The following is a 21,904-nucleotide window of genomic DNA, read 5'->3' as shown; positions in this document are numbered from 1 at the left end:
ATACAGCTCTCTAATAGAGGTTGTCATTTAAGTTAAAACAGATTAAAATATGATTTTTCTGTGAATGTAACAATGATTGAAGAAGCTAAGAGAAGAATGCATGATTACATTTTGTGTGAATTTATGATACAATAAAGTCATGATTCATGAAGGAAGATAATTTACATATATTTTTTATACCTTTTTTGTAGCTCTTACGGTGTGTTCGAAGGAGTGTTTGAAGGTTCCTGTAATAAACCATCAGTTAAGGAGAGTCTGACCATCATTCAGCCGGAGATGCTACACCAGGCACGCCAGGAGGACTCAGACGTGTTTTGTCAGTACCTGGACGCTATGCTGGACGCGGAAAGATGCTGCATAACGTGTCACTGGGGGAGAGTGGGTGAGTTGTGTTTTTGTCTCTTTTCAATGCAAACATCGATTCACTCTCGGCAGGTATTCACATAGAGCTGGTGTAACATGTGGCCCTCAACTTTGTCGATGTCAGCTTTTTCTCAGTGCAGCAGTGTGAGTTTGAGATCAGGCATGTCATAGTTTGAAGTGACGTCTGTGACATCACACTCGAGCAAGCAGTGTGTTGTTATCAAATTTATATTGTCTCGACATTGAATTATCCCGCTACGATGTACTCCGCTAGCCTGTGCAACAATATTGTCTGTCCATGGAGAATAGTGGGGAGAAATATATTTATATTTGGGCTTGTTGTTCTGTATGATTTTAACTATTTATTGTTGCGCGTTGCAGTAACTTCTCACTTCTTCCTCCCACTGAAGTACCTCAGACCAGAGCTTGCATGTTAATATTATAATAACGGCAATGATTTGTCACTTATGTTATGTTTACTGTGTACATAGAGCTTTTATTGGTGTTTTACATATGCTTATTTATATGTTGCACTAAAAATGTTTGTTTTAATTTTTGAAAGATGGATGAGTTTCCAGGAGAAGCTTGATCCCAACTTTTGAAGGTATGTAATAATGTTCAACACAAATCAATTTGTGACTTTTTTTTGACTGAATGAACTAATGCCATCCATCTTCTACTGCTTATCCAGGGCCGGGTAGCGGGGGCAGCAGCCTAAGCAGGGAGACCCAGACCTCCCTCTACCCCAGCCACTTCATCCAGCTCTTCCAGGGGGATCCCGAGGCGTTCCCAGGTCAGCTGAGAGACATGGCCTCTAAGTCTCTGTGAATTCAGCCTGTAATTTAAGTTAAAGTAAACTGTTTTGATGTGATATATATATATATATATATATATATATATATATGTGTGACCCAGTCTGGCAAAATGAGTCACAGTGACCCTAAGCTCAACATTGAGATTTTGGTATCAATGGAAAGATGAGAAAATAAGCTTTAAAATGATATCCTAGTTTAAGTCATGCCTTGAACGGTTGTCAAGACACATCCATTTCAAATATGGCCACCCACCATCTTTTTCCAGTGGAAAACCTGAGAAAATCGTGTTTAAAGTTTTTTTGTCCGTTTTTTGTTTATATCTTTACAAATCATTAGCATCCAAAGAGATGCACTCATTTTTTTACAGCTAAATTTCACCAAAGGCATTTGGATACTTAGATAGTGCTATTAAACCAAACTGAAGCTTAAATTATTTCATTATTATTTATTCAAATATTAATTTAAATTCATATTTTAGAAAAGACAATTTATCAAAGAATTATAAACATTTACAAAAAAATTACAGTTTGTACAAGTGTGTACAGAAGGTGTGTGTGTGTGTGTGTGTGTGTGTGTGTGTTAATCACAGCTGAGCAGACATTGACAGGCAGCCAAGTTCCTATCCCCAACAAGGGTATCACAAGACGAATTTCCACTGTTTACAGTCACAATGCAGTGAACAGTGAGCAGCACGCATAGGAGTTGACCTCTGACCCCCCAGTAACCCCCTGAAATCACCTAAAACACAGCTACCACGCCCAAATTAAAAGCAATACAAATCTAAATGTAATAGTCATAAAATTAAAGGGTAACTCCACCAGTTTTACACCTTACAGTGTGTTTACAGATCTTGGGGAGTACTACCGCATATGTGATAAAAAGTGGTATTAAGCCTTCATGGCTCCAGAGGACGCTGCGTGTAATCTGATATACTGCCTCCAGTGATGTCATTCAGTTGCTAGGTTGCAGTTGTGGGTAATGTAGGCACCGGATTTTGAAAAAAGAAGAAGAGTGTGTGGAATAAAAAAGGTGACCCTGTCTCTTGTTTTCAAACTGTCCATAATGAATCCAACAGTGTTACAGGAGTGGACTGCTTCTCAAAATGTCTGTGTACATTTCATACATGTTAAGACAAGTCAATTGATTACATTAAATAACTGATTAAAACAAATCAAATACTTTCTCATGGAGATCTCCCCCAGATAAATCCCATATTTTGTAATATACACTCATACATTTTGACTTACATTTACAATTATGAAATATATTAATGAAATGCATTGTGATCTTTGTTTAGAGAAATAAGAGAAAAAACAGAACATTAATTTGAAAGTGAACTGACCGGAAGTTAGTTGTTAAGGTTACTCTGACCTCACAAAACACATTTATGGCCATTAATAAAGAACTGATATGATAACTGTGACTGACTACCTCTGCATTGTACCTTTATGAAACGTGGCGCATGCTAAATTTATTCTTTAAAAACAACTTTTAACACAAACTTAACTGACAAGAGGTTGAGGTCCAAGTGGAGGTGGTAGGCTGAGAAGCACAGAAATAAGACAACAACATTTCACATTTCAGTTTTTCTTCTCTTTGCTGGGCAAGGAGAGGGATGGCTTACCTTCCCCGTAGCTGGTTTTGGGCAGGTAATGTCTTTTGTGTTTTCTGTGCAAAACTCACGAATACTTTCATACAGATAATTCTGTCTTTTCAAGTCATTGCCAGGAGGCTTGACAACAGCAGGTCTCCTCAGTGGTGGTGCGTCCTCTTTGAGCAGGCATATTCCTTGCTCCTCAGAATTGGCAAAGTCCTTGTAGAACACCCAGCCAGGATGGTTACTGCTCATTCTGAAAAATAGAAGATTGAATAAGAATTAGTAAAACATCCATTCACTGTCCCTAAAAGTACACAAGTACCCATGTAATACACACACACACAAATTATTATCAGTTGCAGAACTTTAGAATAATAAGCATCTGCTTCAGCAACTCTTGAGCTATTTTTCATGTTAATGTTGGCAAATGCTACCAAATTACACACCTGTAATGCTGGTGTTGGGTTATACCAGGGAAGGTTTGGAAGAATGGCTTGAGGAATGACTGCCAGTCACGCTGCTCCACAAAGGCTTCCCCTTTTTCCCGTCCAACAAGTTGTGCAATGTTAACTCCAGTCTGCGATGTTGTTGATGGCTTCAACAACATCGTCCAGACAGGATACCATCTTTCGCCGATACATTTGCTTCACCAGGCCGAATGCCCAATCTGGCGCAAACTTTGTGTGACCTACTACCAGGAAGTTCAATGAAACCGTTTCATGGAAACCATGAAGCACTCTCCATAGCAGGTACTGTAGCATCGTATTGTTCTTGTTCTGTCCAGGACAGTTGTCACAGTGTAACTGGAGATGCTTTTCACTCATGCCATATCGGGTGAAGAAATGGTCAAGGAATGACACCACAGCATTTGATCCTTTCGTGATGCACACACATTCACCAATAAGGTAATTAACTTGCCTTGGAATGGCCTCACAGTTGATGCCGAACAAACCACACTTTCGAGGGGTCAGAAAGTACATGGGACCGCGTTGAAGCCGATCGGAGGGGAAATGCACCTGCTGTGCGAAATCAAAGGAGTAGTGCATTGTCATGTCTCGGGAGCATGGGTCACAAGGACAGAGTTCATGAATGCTGTTGACTTTCACCGTATCCTTAGCATTCTGAACCATTTCTTGATACAGTGACCGTTCTAGGGTCACTTTCATGAGGTGGTCCTCCTGATTTTTGCAGCGATCGGATTTCTCTGCCTCCGTCAGGTTGGCAGACTTATAGATTGCTGAGTTGTTTTTACGGCATTGCCAACACAAGTCAGTCATTGGCTTTGTCCGGACGATGTAGGGCACAAGGGTCTTCCACAGCCGTCGAAAGGTGACAATGTTCACCACACGATGTTCTGATAAAACAAAGTAGGGAAGAGCTTGCGCAATTTCTGTATTAATACACTTCTGCATTCTGTATTAATGCACACAGGTCTTAATGATAAATTGATGTAAATAAATTAATAAATACATGAATGAATACATACAATTAATAGTGTTAGAAACTGTAGGTTTGTTCCCCTTCATGTCAGTGGCTCATGACAAGTGGAATAGTGGTGCAAGCACCTCCCACTGTTAATCCCACTTTATAAATAGAGGCCTGGATGAGGCTTTTCTCCTCTGTGTCTCCAAACTTTCACCAGGCTGAGTGGCGCTCACCTGAGTTTGCCATGTATATTTGAGACCTTGTAACGTAATCAAACTGGCCTGCTCTAATGTTAACATCCATTAGCTTGTATAAAAGCCTGACACAACACGTTATCTTTGACAGAAACAGTTGAGTTTGGAAGCTCCATCAGAGAGGAGAGAGATCCAGCTGCAGTCAGGTGACAGAGAGAGTGATGCAGGAGGGGCGCGCTGCCCCGTTGGAGAGTCTGAGCAGGATGGATCAGAGACTGATCACACACTTAATTCCAGCGATCCTGCATTATGGCCAACTAGCTTATGTGTAGTTTGTTAATGTTAACAATTATTGTTAATGCCTGTCACTTGTCCTTTGCAGAGAGAGAGGAGAGGAGAGGAACAGCAGAGGAAGAGCAGAATGAATTGAATTATCTTCATCTTATTATTATTTGAAATAATAATTGTATTCTAATTTGCAAGTATTTGACATTATTCAGACCTGAATGTCTAATTTGCTATTGTAATTATATTGTAATTCGTTTATTTTCTTTTAGAACCATGGCACTGAACCAGGACTGATTATAATACCAACATTCACATCATTCTGGGGGAATAATCAAATAATGATTGCAACCTGTGTTTCCTGGTGGTTTGTGGCTCCAGTTCAAACCATTATATCTACAAGTAGTATATGCCTACAGTATTTTCATATCGTCAAGTTATGTTTCTTCAGCATAACAGGCTATCAGCACACAGACTGTTACTCACCTATTGCCTTAATTGCCGTTTCATACGCTCGAAAAACTGTGGCCTTGGTGTAATGAGAGGGCAGCAGCTTGATATCAAAGCGTTTGTATCCAGGGACGCGACCAGGGAGAACCAATGCGTGAAGCTCCGCAAAGTTCACGATGAAGGAAACGACGCGACAGATGTCGTCATGCGTGAGCAGTCGCTTATCTTTTCCCTGACGACCTCCGGACCTCTTAACTCGCGGGGTCAAGCCATTTTCCTTATAGTGCTTAAGGAGAGCTGTCAGTTTATTTTGGCTGATGCTGAAATAAAAACGAGAACGTAGCGTACTGTCAGTAAAATGTTAAACAATGTATTTGACATACATGGTGAAATATAGCCTAGTGCTGAATCAGATTTACACAAACACAGTATTTTTAAAGCTACTTACCAATGTAGGAACTTGAATGTTTCACGACAAACTCTCCTCCCGTTCACGTAGTGCTCTGTCCTCTGATGCTGACGCTCCCGCTGTGTTTTTTTTCTTCGAACACCTTGTGACTGTTCTGGAAATGGCAGCTAATTTTCCCTAAAAGAACGAAATCTTTCTCGTATTCCGTGAGAGATGCCATGGATAACCGAAGATCATGAACGAAGTCCTCATTGAATGATGTAAAACACGGCTCCCGATTGTTTAGCTTGCACCCATTGCAAGAAAATTCACGTATTTTTCTAATTTCGTCATCTCGGTTTTCATTCACTGTACCCACAGACACTGCTTCACAACTTGACATTGCCCCTTCAAGTCAGTGACAGGCTCACTCAAGTTTTCATCCTCATCCAAGTTGTTGTCCTCGTCATCAATACCGTCGTGAATACTGGTGGTTTCAGGCTCCAATGTCTCATCTTCATCACTAACATTTTCTTCATCAGAGGATGACACAGGATCACGTCCAAAAAAATCGTTTACTAGCTTAATCCACTCTTGCTGGCCGGCAGCAGACCGCAAATTGGATCCGTCAATAGCGTTCAAAGCTTTGGCTATATTCTTTTCTTTTGACAGTGACATCTTCACACTAAGCACTACACACTACCATAAAATGATGGTACGTGGAATCGACACAAATCGCTAATTTTAGATGAGGACTTTAAAAAGTTAATCTGGCTGGCAACAGAGCGCTTCTGACAGGCCGGTAGCTGGACCAATCGCGCGCCGGTATTCCTGAGCGAAGGCCTCTGATGCTTGTATGCTAATTTTGATCATTTGCATACACGATTTAAGCGTTTTGATTGGTTTCACAAGATGCCTATCACCATCTTTGGAAAGCAGAGATCCTGACGTTTCAGGGGATACCCAAAACATAGGAGAATCCTCGGGTCAGACGAGTGGAGCCGTAACGAGTGTTTATCGCTCGCATTTTTTGTAAGATTTAAAAGTTATACGTCAACCTAATTAGCAATGTAAGTACCTTAACATAGTTATCTGGAGTATGAAACTTTGGAGGATGACTTTTGAATACCTTTCTTTCATACAAGATAAAAAAAAAAAAAAATCTATATTTTCAATGTTTATTAATGTAATCGGCCGTATCTCAAATTAGAACGTTGCGACTTCCGACTCATTTCGCCAGACTGGGTCACATATATATATATAATCTTTTTCTAAAATACTGTTTTATGTAGTGACAGTTAAATTACATTTCATGACCAATAAAATAAGGTTTTGAAGAGTATTTTGTTGTTTGATCATTTAATAGTAATTTATATCGATTTTACATCTACTGAAGTTAAAGTAAATTAAATGAAACATTCTTAGAAAATGTTGGTAATAAAATTGATATTGTTTTTAACCACAGCTATACTGATAACCTGGTAACCCATTTCTTGGTAGCTTTAACTCATCAGCATGAGTAGTTTTTACCCTTTGTTGAGTCAAAATCTTGACCCAGCATGCTGGGTCAAATCCTCAACCCAATGCGCTGGGTATAAATAACCCAGCATTGGCTCGGTCCCTTTTGGACCCAGCGCTGGGTTATTTAGACCCAGCGCATTGGGTCAAATCCTCAACCCAATGCGCTGGGTCAATCCGTGATCCGTTATCCCTGATCCCGAGGATGTCAGTGCCAGGACGGCGGTGGGCGCCGGGGACGCCCGAGACGGTGGGCGCCGGGGACGCCCGAGACGGTGGGCGCCAGAATACTGAGGACGTCAACACTAGGACGGCAGATGGCGGTGAGCACCTGGGACGCCCGAGACGGTGGGCGCCAGAATACCGAGGACGTCAACGCCAGGACGGCAGACGCCGAGAAGGTTAGCGCCGGGGACGCCGGGGCAGGCACCATGACACCGAGGACGTCAGTGCTGGGACAGCGGGCGCAGAGAACAGTAGCGCCGGGGACGCCCGAGGGCAGCGGGACCGTGACACCAGGGATGCAGTATGTAAGGACAATAGACTGATCAGGCATCAACAGGACAGAGACTTTTCTTTTAAGTTTTAGTATTTTAAATGGTGCCATCTTTTATTGTAATAAATCCTTTTTATTGAAACTCTCTTGATGGTCTTTTAACACCCCCCCCGATTTTAAAGAACCTGTATATTTTTAAAGTAAATTTTATTGATCTTAGACAGGGCCCTGAATTGGCGGTTGGGTCCGGCCACATTTGTCCGGCCACACATGGGGAAACAGGCAGCAGGCTAAGTAACTGAGGTGAAGGCCGGAGGGTAGTGGACCAGTAGCTAGCCAAATGAGAGGAAGGCAAGAGGGAATGATACAGAGGCTAGCTAAATGGGAGACAGGCCTGTGGCTGATGATACAGAGGCTACAGACTGGGAGAAGAAATTTGAAGATGCAGAGGAGTCTGAAATGTCTACTGGCTGTTGGTAGGAAAACCTGAGAGGACCTGGGGTACAGATGGAGGATGGTAACAGCAGCAAAGCATCACAAAAATAACGGCGTTGGAATCAAATCAGGATGCAGATAGGGCCTCCACCAGCAGAGTCTGCAAGGTTAATGGCTTTGTTTTTAGATGTGTCAGCCTCACCCTGGAATTTTCTTTCTAGCACATTCAGAGGAAAAGTGCGTCTGATGTTGAAGGAACTGTCAAATTTTAAATCTGCAAGGCGAGCAAACACTCATCTGCTGTCAATATGGCATGTATAAAAGTGTTGGAAACCAGAACCTTTATAGTAAAGCATGCCATACTATGTTAGTGGAAATAATCAGTATCAGCTACTACTATTAAAAAATCTATACTTTTTAAAAATCTAGTTAATCTGAAATTAAAATCACTATCTTACATCAGCCTAGCAAAAACACCTCCAATACCACCTCCAGCATGTACCAACTTAAAGGTTAACAAAAATTGTGGGGTTTTTTTATTTTTTATTTTGGAAGACTGGAATAGATTTTGCATTCTTATATAATCTTACATTGTATAGTAAAAATAACACCATCTGAAAAAATTACTTAACATTCTGCATCAACACTTTTCTTCCTGACAGCAGGTTTGTGGTCAGTTTGATGAACAGGATAAGGAACTTAAGACACACCCCACCTCTTTGCATTAAAAGCACCCTGACTGGAGCACAGTTCAGTTGCGAACATTGCAGAGTAATAGCAACACGCGCCATGAAGAACTTCACCTTGATAGCAGCTTTGAGTCTCTGCAGCATTAGTGAGTATTGGGAAATAACAACTGTTCATTTATTTAAATATTTAACCAAAGGAAAATGTTCATGTTCCTTTTTTTGTTATCTGCTTTTGTTTCAGGCTGGATCTCTGCCTCAGTCTCTCAGTATCAAACTGTGGAGGCTCTGCCTGGTGAAGAAGTCACACTGCAGTACAACAACATTTCAAAACATGATTCTCAAACATTCTGGTCCAGACTGGTCAACATAACCAAGATCAACTGCGTTGTTGTTATGTTTAGATATAGAAGCAGACTTAAAATCTGTGATGGATATGAAAAAGGGAAATTTGAAATGAAATCCAACATCTCCAGTGTCTTTCTCAACATCAAAAAAGTGGATTCATCTGACTCTGGGCTGTATTACTGTGGATTTCTTATAGAGGGCACTCCAAGTTTGACTCCGATACATTTAAAGGTCAATGGTAAGATTCCTGTCTTTTTCTCTTTTAGTTCTCTTTGTTCAGTTCGCTCTTTTCTGCTTATATTGTACAATACTTTTATTTATTGTCTGAAAACAACATCCTGTACGCAAGAAAGTCTCCTTTTTTTAAAGCATTCTTCAAAATCAAGACGAATGTTATCTTTATTTTATTAAAAGGCAGCGATGAGCCACATGATGATGACATGGAGGGTGAAAGTAAGATTCTCCTAAAGATTTCTTTCATTGTCCAAGTTGTCAGTTAGTTCTAGGTAGAACAGTTCAGCTAGATTCAGTTAGTAATGTTGAGCCTATATTAACTTTCTTGTAGGAGAGTCTGACGGAATAGCAATGCTGACAAGTGTGATCCTGGGTGCTCTGACTGTTGTCCTTGTACTGGTCATCATTGGTCTGGTTGTTGAAAACAGGAAACTTCAAACAGGTACTTTTTCAGTTACTGTCTCCGTCTTGTTGCCAGTGGAAATGCTTTCAACTTTTGTCAATATGCTGGAAAACTGACCAGATGTTTTCTTTGTGTCACATAGCTGTTAAGGAAGACCAGAATCCAGAGAGAAGAGGAGAGGTGAACACAATTTTAATAATTACGTTTACATATTGTTTGATAGAGCCAAACTGAAAAACAGCCACAACTGTATTGTATCAGTTCAGAATGGCTTTTCCCTGACAAATTAGTGGATTTGCATATATGTAGGCTACTGTATATATTTGCATCTATGTGGCCTATATATGGTTTGATTAGTTCAGAAATTATGTTTGAGTCCCACTCAAGAGCACTAACAAGTTTCATTTTGTCATATGAAATGTCCCGCTCAGTTAATGTACTTTGAACAATCCTTTAAAGGGGCTCTGTGTAATAATTTGGAGCAATTTATATGTATTGGTCACATTTTATTGGCTATATGTCAGCAGATTTTTGCATGATTTAAAAATAGGACCTTCCCCGTCTCTCTTGGTTGCCTATACAAGCCTGTGGGTGATTTGGTTAAGTTGTTAAATGCTTTTGGACTCTGGATTTATGTGTGAAGGAATTTGGTTTATTTTCTTAGAGTCCAAACAATGTGTCTTTATTCACGTTCACAATCGCCTCGTCTCAATTCCCCTCTCCCCCCAGTTAACAGAGAGCAACAGTAGCTGACGTTGTTTTAGAAATATGTGTTTGCTTTGCAACTTTAATGACCAGCTTCTAGCACAACACCGAGCCTCTTTAAAGTATTCTGTGTGATAAGTGTAACTGTGTACTGTCTACAGAATCTGCTCTCTGATCAGCTGAAGGATGCAGCCCTGAGTTGTTACCCAACACCAGTAAGAAGCAGGAGGCCTGCATCAGAGAGAGAAGTGGAGACTCGAGTCATTTATACTGCCAGCAGACAGACTCAGAGGGGTTCAGGGTTCAACTGATGCTTTTATCGTATTAAATCAGCTGTTGTGTTCTTTGTTGGGTGGGAGGAGTTAACCTTTTATTATTGCAAAAAGTTCAAATAACCAAATGACTACATAGCTGACTTTTCAAGTGCTTTTACTATCATGTCTTCCTGGTTTTGTCTGACCTTGTAACTGTCTAGATCGACCATTGGTAGACAGAGGTCTACAGCAACGGAGGAGTGAGTGAGGTTCACCTCACTTGTTTGACAGGAAGAGGCAGCACAGTGTGGTCTGAGCACAACTGAGGGGAAAACCATTAGATCTGTTAGATCAAAACGTTGACGGAATGAAGTTTGAAATAAAGCAGTAACTGTTTTTGAAAAACATCAATGTGGAGACATTTCAACTGGGAATTGCTTGAATTGAAAAATAAAATCTATTTTTAAAAGACTGGTCGTCGTCATGGTTGTGAATGTTTATGACACCCAAATGCCCTCTGTTGCACCATGCACTGTGTTGACAGTCAGAATCAGGGTCACATCTGTATCTCCACACTTCTGGCAAAGTGACACCCATCTATCAAACTAATGAAAAGTTGACAAGTCAGAGTGACACCTTTACAGCCTAATATGAAACCATCCACTCTGAATCACAGCTACTAACATATTCAGTGATATGTACTCAGTAAACTAACCTGCATATATAAAAAAAAAAATATTTAATGATAATGCATTTAAAGCATTAAACATATAAATAGTTACTACTGAACAATACAAGGAAATGACTTACACTACTGGTTACATTAATATCTGTGATTCAGCAAAGATCCATCTGAAGTGCTTTCCAACAGCTCCACGGTTGTCGGCTGTTAACATGAGGGGAACTGACATGTTGTTTCAATATGGGTATTATAGTGCATTTTTAGGCAGTCTGTCCTACAAGGCATGCACAGTGTTGCAGCAGTTGTTCACACAATTGACAGAAATAGATAGATAGAAGAAAAAAGAGAGAAGTTCAAACTCAGGATCCTCTCTCACCCACAAAAGGTTGAACCATCAAGGCATTAACTTGGTGTGAATGACAGATCTGCGGTTTAAGAAAGAGAGAGAAAGTGTTGACACAGATCCCTTCATCTGGTGTCAAAGAGTCATTGGGGGGACCATCCAACTAGCATGTCTGATGTACAACACACCTTCACACAGTGTTAGGTCAAAATTATCTAGTTTTAGGTCAAATAACTCGGGTCCTACTGTACGCAGTATACAGTTTGTTCTTAATACCACGTCACCTGACTTCTTTCTTTGCTACAGTAATCATCACTATGGCCACAGAAGCTGCTTTCGACCGATCTGATCATTTTTCTGATGAGCACAGGCCCCTTCACACTTCACATCCTTACTCAACATGATACAAATCAGCAGATATAACAAGCAGCCAGCATGCATACTGTAGCCATGGTGGAAACACATACAGCACTACTGTCACAGTGATTCTCTGAGCTTCACACACACACTGCTAATAACACCAACAGTTAGCTAGCCAGTAAATAAGACGTGACACACAAGTGTGGATGTACACAAAGATGTATTTCTTCTCCTTAACTTTGCCCTCAATAGGAATAAAACCACAGAATCTGTCCTCTGTAAAGTCAATAATATGTGTAGGCCAGAACACAGTCGTGTATGTACAGTATCAGCTGAAAGAGCAGTCTCAACCACAGGAAGATGTCAGTTCTATTTTCTCTGGAGGCGTTTCTTTCATACTGTACAACCAACAGTGCAAGATTCTATTTTCACCAGTACTGACACGTGCTCGAGCGGGCTGCCTTGACCATGCACAAGTGGAGACATATTAATCTGCATTCTTTGCTTATGTTTGCTTCTTTTACTTTATTGGCCAAAGTCTACGTCACACAAAGGACACTGATGACTGTCACACCTACTCATAGGGAGAGTCAAATGGAGGGAGGAGTGATAGAGAGACACATGACTTCACAGGAAGAGACAGCACAGTGTGGTGTCAGTAAGTCAGGAGGCCTCTCAGGTCAAAGCTTTGCAGCAAAGTATAAATGTAAACCTAAAAAGTGACCTATATTGTGTTGAATAAAGAATGTCAGTCTGTGTATTTGTACTGAATGGATATAAATAGCGATGGAATAAGCCGATTCTCTGTGGTGACGATCATTGTCTGTCTGAGTGAAAAATAAAGTCCTGACCACAGGAAGACTTCCGCCACAAACATCACACAACCTGCTGTTCTCAAAAACAACCAAGAGTGACGCCACTACTTATGAACTTTAGTTCAGTCTCTGCTTTACACACACTTATTTAGGTACCTTACTTTCAAAGCAACATCAACCTTTAAACATCAGATTCTACTCTGATCCAGAGCTGTTTACTGACAGCAGGAGAGCTCAGAGTTTACTTTTTAACTTTCAGGAATAAAGTATGGATTTATCCTTTGCTACTGTTTATCAACCTGACTGTAGCAGCTATCCTCCATGTTGTCTGCTGAATGGAGCTGGAGGAGAAACTAACCTGACAATACAGAAATGAGAGGAGGGAAAGAAGAGAGAGGACCAGTCGAGTCCCCAGCAAGTGCTGAGTTCAGGGAAGGGCCTAGATGAAAACACACAGAAACACACACCCTCACCACTGCCCACTTATTTACAGCTAATGTACAGCCAGAGTAAAGTACTAGGGCAAATAATCACTCACATAACAGCAACAGTATTTTTTTCTACATCAAATATCCAGTATAACAAGAGTAAGATTACAGAAGTGGGATTAATATCCCTTTGTCTAAAATTTCATTTGTGAAAAAGATTCAACATTAAGGTAAATTTAATATTTCCTCGACAGTCTTTGGTTTTTGATTCTCACACGCTTCTTCCTCTCTCGCTCTCAGGATCTATCTTTCATTAAATTTGTCCTTGATGGTTATCTGAATTAAAGAAACACCCACTTGATGTGTGACGGAGGATGGAACTGTAAAGACACTGATGATTGTTGTATGTCCATATAGGGGAGGCTGCTGGGAGGTAGGAGGGGTAATGTACATTCATTTAAATATAAATTTTGAAAATGTTTTCATAAGCCTGTGTTTTTCAATATTTGACTGGAAACACTTTAATTTTCTTTCTTAAGTCATCCTTATTGTATGTTGATAGAGTGAATGTATACATCATTTTTTCTAAAGGGCTTGACTTCAGCTCTGGCTGTGTTCGAGTGCGCATGCAACAAGTCTTGTGCCCCCTCCCCCCTGTTATTTTCCACTGTGGCTTCTCAGCATTAAAACCACATGTGACAAAAGCTGCACAACTTTCACACTGACATTTAAATATGTTCTCTTAAAACCTGAAGATATTTTTGATAGATTGTGATGATTGTTATGTGCCTCAGTAGAAGTCTTTGAAACAGGTTTTAAATACTGTGCTTTGTACATTTCAAAGTTGAATTAATTGTAAAGGCTTGACTGCAGTCAGTCTCAAACACAACTAACATTGTTTAGGCCTTGATGCCAATAACAGCATCTCATTAGTGTGTGGAAAACATGTTCAGGCTTCCTTCCTTCTTTACAGTGATTTTCAGAAGTACAGAAAAACAGAAGTAGCTGAGACTTGAAGAAGCTGATACAGCAAAGACTTGTCAAACTGAGCGGCCATGATAACATAACTGAGAGAGCTAGAGATTGAGAGAATGAAAGCACAGTTCCAAAAAAGTGCCATACTGTTGGTGCCAATTATTGTCAGAGAGTGTATTCCAGCTGTGAGGGCCAACAGTTCTGACTTTAAGTCGCTGCACTGTGTTGTTTTCTGGTTTTATAACACTGCAGGCCAATCAGCTTGCCAGGCCCCTTGGGCTCCCTATGGCCAGTCCATCCTGGTGAAAACATTTTTGCATAGATAAAGATAAAAACTCATGCTCTCTAGGATGCCCATCCACTGGATAACACCTGATAAAGCAACATATAGGGTGACCATCCAATGGACAAAACCTGTTTAAGTGACCAGGAATACTGATTAACCAATGACCCCTGTCCAATTAGGTGAGTGACTTTAAAGGGGATGAATACTTATGCAATCACTTTACATCATATATGTTTAATTAATTGACATTTATTGGCAGAAATCTGGTTTCACTTTGACATTAAATAGATTGTTGTTGTTTTTAGTCAATTCTTTTGTCAAAAAAGCCAAATTATATTGACCATGATGCAGTTGAGAAAACCAAATAAAGGGAGTGAGTACTATATACAGTATATAGGCACTACTTCACGTAGTAGAGATGAAACAATCTTGCAATGAACGCAGAGTAGCCCAGAATATTTAAGATTGGGTTGATGAGATTCGCTGTAGGTGTGTGAGACAGAAAACTCCAGCCCTCCAGGAAAAACACGCCTACGTCTACTGCACCTCAGAAACACACAGGCAAAAGAAAAAACATACCCAGCACAGAAAATCCACCTGAAAACTTGAAATCATGACAGAAACATAAGACCCATCTTGGGTCTTTGCCTGGATTGCTTTTATAGCCTGCATCCTATTTGCATGCTTATATTAAGGGATGATTGAAGACCAAACCTGAAATCATTCTAGGGTCTCTGCAAGTAAGACATCAGAGGATAACAGTGTTTGTCAATTTGTTGTTTTGATTGTCAGAAGTAACAGAAGTAAGCCATGCAGAATATACTGAATGAAATAGAACAACCACTCTCCTTCTGTGGTACTCTCTGTCTGTCTTAGACCATCAGGCTTTGTCTGGACACACTTGCGCATAAGTCAAGGAGTTTGTTCGAAGCAGCAGTTGGAAGGACACAAATGCAGACAACCTGGCAGACAGGGTCAGCAATTCAAGGTCAGTGGTTTGAATGTTAAAAGTTGACAGAAGTGACAAGGAATCTGTGAGGTTAACAGGAATGGGAAAGGGAAAAGGGTGCAGGCAGGTTCATGTTTAAGATTGGAAGCAGAGCACAAAGTAACACTAGACTCAGATTGGTGGATATTCATGGATGTGAGAGTCAGGATACTAGAAGGAGTACGAAAGTCTGGGGACATCCGGTCAATGCATAGAGAACGGCAATGAGTGCAAAGCTTCATGAAAATGTAGGGGCCTCTGGGAATGGAAATGTGGTCGAGAGAGGCGGAATAAGCAAAGCAGGACTGAGGCTGCCGTTGTGACGGTACCACTTCATCAAGGGATTGGATCATTCTGGATGCCACAAATATATGCAGGGTGGGCCTTGGTTCTGAAAGGTGGAGGAGCAGGAGACCTCAGTTGGGTAGCTGTACAACTGAAAAGCAGGAGGAGGCCGCTCGAGGAAGTGCTCAGGGAACTCTGAGGTGGACTACAACCAGTAGGCAGGGCGGATGGGTGGAGATTCTCTGGAGGGTAGTCCAGATGCCTGTGACATAAACAGGACTGATCTGGAGGGAAGCCACTTAGGTAGGACCACTCTGGAGGGTAGCCGAGAAAACCAAACAACAGAAGACCCACAAGGAGCCTGCAGATGGGGAGAAAGGCAGTGTGCTAGGTAACTGAGGTGCAGGCCGGAGAGTCGTGGACCAGTGGTTAGCCAAATGAGGAGAAGGCGAAAGGCGATGATACCGAGGCTAGCTAAATGGGAGACAGACCTGTGGCTGATGATACAGAGGATACAGACTGGGAGCAGAAATTGGAAGGTGCAGACGAGTCTGGAATGTCTACTGGCTGTTGGTAGGAAAACCTGAGAGGACCTGGGGTACAGGTGGAGGATGGTAACAGCAGCAACGCATCACAAAAATAAGGTAGCTGGAATCAAACAAATTTCCCCGTCTGCGGGACATTAAAGGATTTCTGATTCTGATTCTGATTCTGATCAAATAAGGATGCAGACCGGTGCCGGTCCTCCACCAGCAGAGTCTACAAGGTTAATGGCTGTGTTTTTAGATGTGTCGGCCTCACCCTGGAAAAATGTTGCACATTCCAGCATCATTTTCATCTATGGTTGAAAGAGCTGTCACATTCTGAAGCTGCAAGGGAAGTAAAACACTCCTCTGCTGTCAATATGGCTTGTATAAAAGTGTTGGAAACAAGGACCTTTACAATAAAGCATGCCATACTGTGTTAGTGAAAACAATCAGTATCAGCTACTACTATTAAACACTGTATAACCACTACTTTTTAAAAATATTTTTATTTTGAAATTAAAATCACTTAATCTTAACTCAGCCTAGCAAAGACACCTTCAATACCACCTCCAGCATGTTCCACCTAATAAGACAAAAAAAGGTTTTCCTGTACAGAACGCTCCATTTGGTTTACAGGTGATGACACAGTCATGAACACAAGGGGGAAAATTGCTTCTACACAACTGTCTGAAACGTAAGGAAACATAAGGACAACCTCCGAACCATCTGATGATCGAGATCATTTTTATGCTTTGGTCAAACAAAAATTGTTTATATTTTTACTATTGATGATGGGATTAGATTTGACATTCTTATATAATCTTACATCATATTGTAAAAATAACACCATCAGAAGAGTAACTTAACATTCTGCGTGAACACTTTTCTTCCTGACAGCAGGTTTGTGGTCAGTTTGATGAACAGGATAAGGAACTTAACACACCCCACCTCTTTTCAATAAAAGCATCCTGACTGGAGCACAGTTCAGTTGCGGACATTGCAGAGTAACAGCAACACGCACCATGAAGAACTTCACTTTGATAGCAGCTTTGAGTCTCTGCATCATTAGTGAGTATTGAGAATTAATAACTGTTCACTTATTTAAATATTTATCCAAAGGAAAATGTTCATGTTCCTTTTCTTTGTTATCTGCTTTTGTTTCAGGCTGGATCTCTGCCTCAGTCTCTCAGTATCAAACTGTGGCGGCTCAGCCTGGTGAAGAAGTCACACTGCAGTGTAACAACATTTCAAAACATGATTCTCAAACATTCTGGTCCAGAATGGTCAACATAACCAAGATCAGCTGCGTTGTTGTTATGTTTACATATGGAGACGAAGTAATAGTCTGTGATGGATATGAAAAAGGGAAATTTGAAATGGAATCCAACATCTCCACTGTCTTTCTCAACATCAAAAAAGTGGATTCATCTGACTCTGGACTGTATTACTGTGGATTCTTCATAAGCGGCACTCCAATTTTGACTCCCATACATTTAAAAGTTAATGGTAAGATTACTGTATTTTTCTCTTTTAGTTATCTCTGTTCAGTTTGCTCTTTTCTGCTTTTATTGTACAATAATTGTATTTATTGTCTGACAAAAAACATCCTGTATGCAAAAAAAGTCTTTTTTTAAATCATTCTGATGTAAATCTGTCAAAACTAAATCAAGACAAATGTTATCTTTATTTTATTAAAAGGCAGCGATGAGCCACATCATGATGACATGGAGGGTGAAAGTAAGATTCTCCTGAAGATTTCTTTCATTGTCCAAGTTGTCAGTTAGTTCTAGGTAGAACAGTTCAGCTAGATTCAGTTAGTAATGTTGAGCCTATATTAACTTTCTTGTAGGAGAGTCTGACGGAATAGCAATGCTGACAAGTGTGATCCTGGGTGCTCTGACTGTTGTCCTTGTACTGGTCATCATTGGTCTGGTTGTTGAAAACAGGAAACTTCAGACAGGTACTTTTTCAGTTACTGTCTCCGTCTTGTTGCCAGTGGAAATACTTTCAACTGTTGTCAATATGCTGGAAAACTGACCAGATGTTTTCTTTGTGTCACATAGCTGTTAAGGAAGACCAGAATCCAGAGAGAAGAGGAGAGGTGAACACAATTTTAATAATTACTTTTACATATTGTTTGATAGAGCCAAACTGAAAAACAGCCAGAACTGTATTGTATCAGTTCAGAATGGCTTTTCCCTGACAAATTAGTGTATTTGTATATATGTAGGCTACTGTATATATTTGCATCTATGTGGCCTAATATATGGTTTGATTAGTTCAGAAATTATGTTCGAGTCCCACTGAAGAGCACTAACAAGTTTCATTTTGTCATATGAAATGTCCCGCTCAGTTAATGTACTTTTAACAATCCTTTAAAGGGGCTCTGAGTAATAATTTGGAGCAATTCATATGTATTGGTCACATTTTATTGGCTATATGTCAGCAGATTTTTGCATGATTTAAAAATAGGACCTTCCCCATCTCTCTTGGTTGCCTATACAAGCCTGTGGGTGATTTGGTTAAGTTGTTAAATGCTTTTGGACTCTGGATTTATGTGTGAAGGAATTTGGTTTATTTTCTTAGAGTCCAAACAATGTGTCTTTATTCACGTTCACAATCGCCTCGTCTCAATTCCCCTCTCCCCCCAGTTAACAGAGAGCAACAGTAGCTGACGTTATTTTAGAAATTGGTGTTTGCTTTGCAACATTAACGACCAGCTTCTAGCACAACACCGAGCCTCTTAAAAGTATTCTGTGTGATAAGTGTAACTGTGTACTGTCTACAGAATCTGCTCTCTGATCAGCTGAAGGATGCAGCCCTGAGTTGTTACCCAACACCAGTAAGAGGCAGGAGGCCTGCATCAGAGAGAGAAGTGGAGACTCGAGTCATTTATACTGCCAGCAGACAGACTCAGAGGGGTTCAGGGTTCAACTAATGCTTTTATCGTATTAAATCAGCTGTTGTGTTCTTTGTTGGGTGGGAGGAGTTAACCTTTTATTATTGCAAAAAGTTCAAATAACCAAATGACTACATAGCTGACTTTTCAAGTGCTTTTACTATCATGTCTTCCTGGTTTTGTCTGACCTTGTAACTGTCTAGATCGACCATTGGTAGACAGAGGTCTACAGCAACAGAGGAGTGAGTGAGGTTCACCTCACTTGTTTGACAGGAAGAGGCAGCGCAGTGTGGTCTGAGCACAACTGAGGGGAAAACCATTAGATCTGTTAGATCAAAACATTGACGGAATGAAGTTTGGAATAAAGCTGTTACTGTTTTTGAAAAACATCAATGTGGAGACATTTCAACTGGGAATTGCTTGAATTGAAAAATAAAATCTATTTTTAAAAGACTGGTCGTCGTCATGGTTGTGAATGTTTATGACACCCAAATGCCCTCTGTTGCACCATGCACTGTGTTGACAGTCAGAATCAGGGTCACATCTGTATCTCCACACTTCTGGCAAAGTGACACCCATCTATCAAACTAATGAAAAGTTGACTAGTCAGAGTGACACCTTTACAGCCTAATATGAAACCATCCACTCTGAATCACAGCTACTAACATAATTAGTGATATGTACTCAGTAAACTAACCTGCATATATAAAAAAAAATATTTAATGATAATGCATTTAAAGCATTAAACATATAAATAGTTACTACTGAACAATACAAGGAAATGACTTACACTACTGGTTACATTAATATCTGTGATTCAGCAAAGATCCATCTGAAGTGCTTTCCAACAGCTCCACGGTTGTCGGCTGTTAACATGAGGGGAATTGACATGTTGGTTCAATATGGGTATTATAGTGCATTTTTAGGCAGTCTGTCCTACAAGGCATGCACAGTGGTGCAGCAGTTGTTCACACAATTGACAGAAATATATAGATAGAAGAAAAAAGAAAGAAGTTCAAACTCAGGATCCTCTCTCACCCACAAAAGGTTGAACCATCAAGGCATTAACTTGGTGTGAATGACAGATATGCGGTTTAAGAAAGAGAGAGAAAGTGTTGACACAGATCCCTTCATCTGGTGTCAAAGAGTCATTGGGGGGACCATCCAACTAGCATGTCTGATGTACAACACACCGTCACACAGTGTTAGGTCAAAGTTATCTAGTTTTAGGTCAAATAACTCGGGTCCTACTGTACGCAGTATACAGTTTGTTCTTAATACCACGTCACCTGACTTCTTTCTTTGCTACAGTAATCATCACTATGGCCACAGAAGCTTGCTTTCGACCGATCTGATAATTTTTCTGATGAGCACAGGCCCCGTCACACTTCACATCCTTACTCAACATGATACAAATCAGCAGATATAACAAGCAGCCAGCATGCATACTGTAGCCATGGTGGAAACACATACAGCACTACTGTCACAGTGATTCTCTGAGCTTCACACACACACTGCTAATAACACCAACAGTTAGCTAGCCAGTAAATAAGACGTGACACACAAGTGTGGATGTACACAAAGATGTATTTCTTCTCCTTAACTTTGCCCTCAATAGGAATAAAACCACAGAATCTGTCCTCTGTAAAGTCAATAATATGTGTAGGCCAGAACACAGTCGTGTATGTACAGTATCAGCTGAAAGAGCAGTCTCAACCACAGGAAGATGTCAGTTCTATTTTCTCTGGAGGCGTTTCTTTCATACTGTACAACCAACAGTGCAAGATTCTATTTTCACCAGTACTGACACGTGCTCGAGCGGGCTGCCTTGACCATGCACAAGTGGAGACATATTAATCTGCATTCTTTGCTTATGTTTGCTTCTTTTACTTTATTGGCCAAAGTCTACGTCACACAAAGGACACTGATGACTGTCACACCTACTCATAGGGAGAGTCAAATGGAGGGAGGAGTGATAGAGAGACACATGACTTCACAGGAAGAGACAGCACAGTGTGGTGTCAGTAAGTCAGGAGGCCTCTCAGGTCAAAGCTTTGCAGCAAAGTATAAAAGTAAACCTAAAAAGTGACCTATATTGTGTTGAATAAAGAATGTCAGTCTGTGTATTTATACTGAATGGATATAAATAGCGATGGAATAAGCCGATTCTCTGTGGTGACGATCATTGTCTGTCTGAGTGAATAATAAAGTCCTGACCACAGGAAGACTTCCGCCACAAACATCACACAACCTGCTGTTCTCAAAAACAACCAAGGGTGACGCCACTACTTATGAACTTTAGTTCAGTCTCTGCTTTACACACACTTATTTAGGTACCTTACTTTCAAAGCAACATCAACCTTTAAACATCAGATTCTACTCTGATCCAGAGCTGTTTACTGACAGCAGGAGAGCTCAGAGTTTACTTTTTAACTTTCAGGAATAAAGTGTGGATTTATCCTTTGCTACTGTTTATCAACCTGACTGCAGCAGCTATCCTCCATGTTGTCTGCTGAATGGAGCTGGAGGAGAAACTAACCTGACAATACAGAAATGAGAGGAGGGAAAGATGAGAGAGGACCAGTCGAGTCCCCAGCAAGTGCTGAGTTCAGGGAAGGGCCTAGATGAAAACACACAGAAACACACACCCTCACCACTGCCCACTTATTTACAGCTAATGTACAGCCAGAGTAAAGTACTAGGGCAAATAATCACTCACA

The 21,904-nt window shown here is 40.6% G+C and overlaps 2 protein-coding genes across 2 annotated transcripts in view; both read left to right on the top strand.

The window, feature by feature from the left end:
• The window catches only part of LOC115588957 (uncharacterized), a 54,542-nt gene extending 43,475 nt beyond the window's left edge, over nt 1-11,067 (top strand). Inside the window, exons 4-6 of the mRNA XM_030429630.1 lie at nt 9,566-9,676; nt 9,780-9,817; nt 10,504-11,067. Of these exons, the coding sequence (XP_030285490.1) occupies nt 9,566-9,676; nt 9,780-9,817; nt 10,504-10,653 (299 nt within the window). The 3' untranslated portion in view covers nt 10,654-11,067. The remainder of the gene's footprint in view (nt 1-9,565; nt 9,677-9,779; nt 9,818-10,503) is intronic.
• Nucleotides 11,068-17,263: 6,196 nt separating this feature from the next.
• Nucleotides 17,264-19,637, top strand: LOC115588956 (uncharacterized). The gene is made up of 6 exons (XM_030429629.1): nt 17,264-17,353; nt 17,450-17,791; nt 17,984-18,022; nt 18,135-18,245; nt 18,349-18,386; nt 19,074-19,637. The coding sequence occupies exons 1-6, from the start codon at nt 17,308-17,310 to the stop codon at nt 19,221-19,223; spliced, it is 726 nt and encodes a 241-aa protein (XP_030285489.1). The 5' UTR covers nt 17,264-17,307; the 3' UTR covers nt 19,224-19,637.
• The last annotated feature ends 2,267 nt before the right edge of the window (nt 19,638-21,904 follow it).

The sequence above is a fragment of the Sparus aurata genome, chromosome 10 (assembly GCF_900880675.1).
Source record: "Sparus aurata chromosome 10, fSpaAur1.1, whole genome shotgun sequence".
Lineage (NCBI taxonomy): Eukaryota > Metazoa > Chordata > Actinopteri > Spariformes > Sparidae > Sparus > Sparus aurata.
The sequence above is the reverse complement of the archived record's forward strand: the minus strand, read 5'-3'. Positions and strand labels throughout refer to the sequence as shown.

Excerpts from the sequence above, each read along its gene's own strand:
- LOC115588956 (XM_030429629.1), top strand. The coding sequence starts at position 17,308 with ATGAAGAACTTCACTTTGATAGCAGCTTTGAGTCTCTGCATCATTA. Across the intron at positions 17,354-17,449 it reads TTTGAGTCTCTGCATCATTA|GCTGGATCTCTGCCTCAGTC; the intron begins GTGAGTATTGAG and ends CTTTTGTTTCAG. Across the intron at positions 17,792-17,983 it reads CATACATTTAAAAGTTAATG|GCAGCGATGAGCCACATCAT; the intron begins GTAAGATTACTG and ends TTTTATTAAAAG.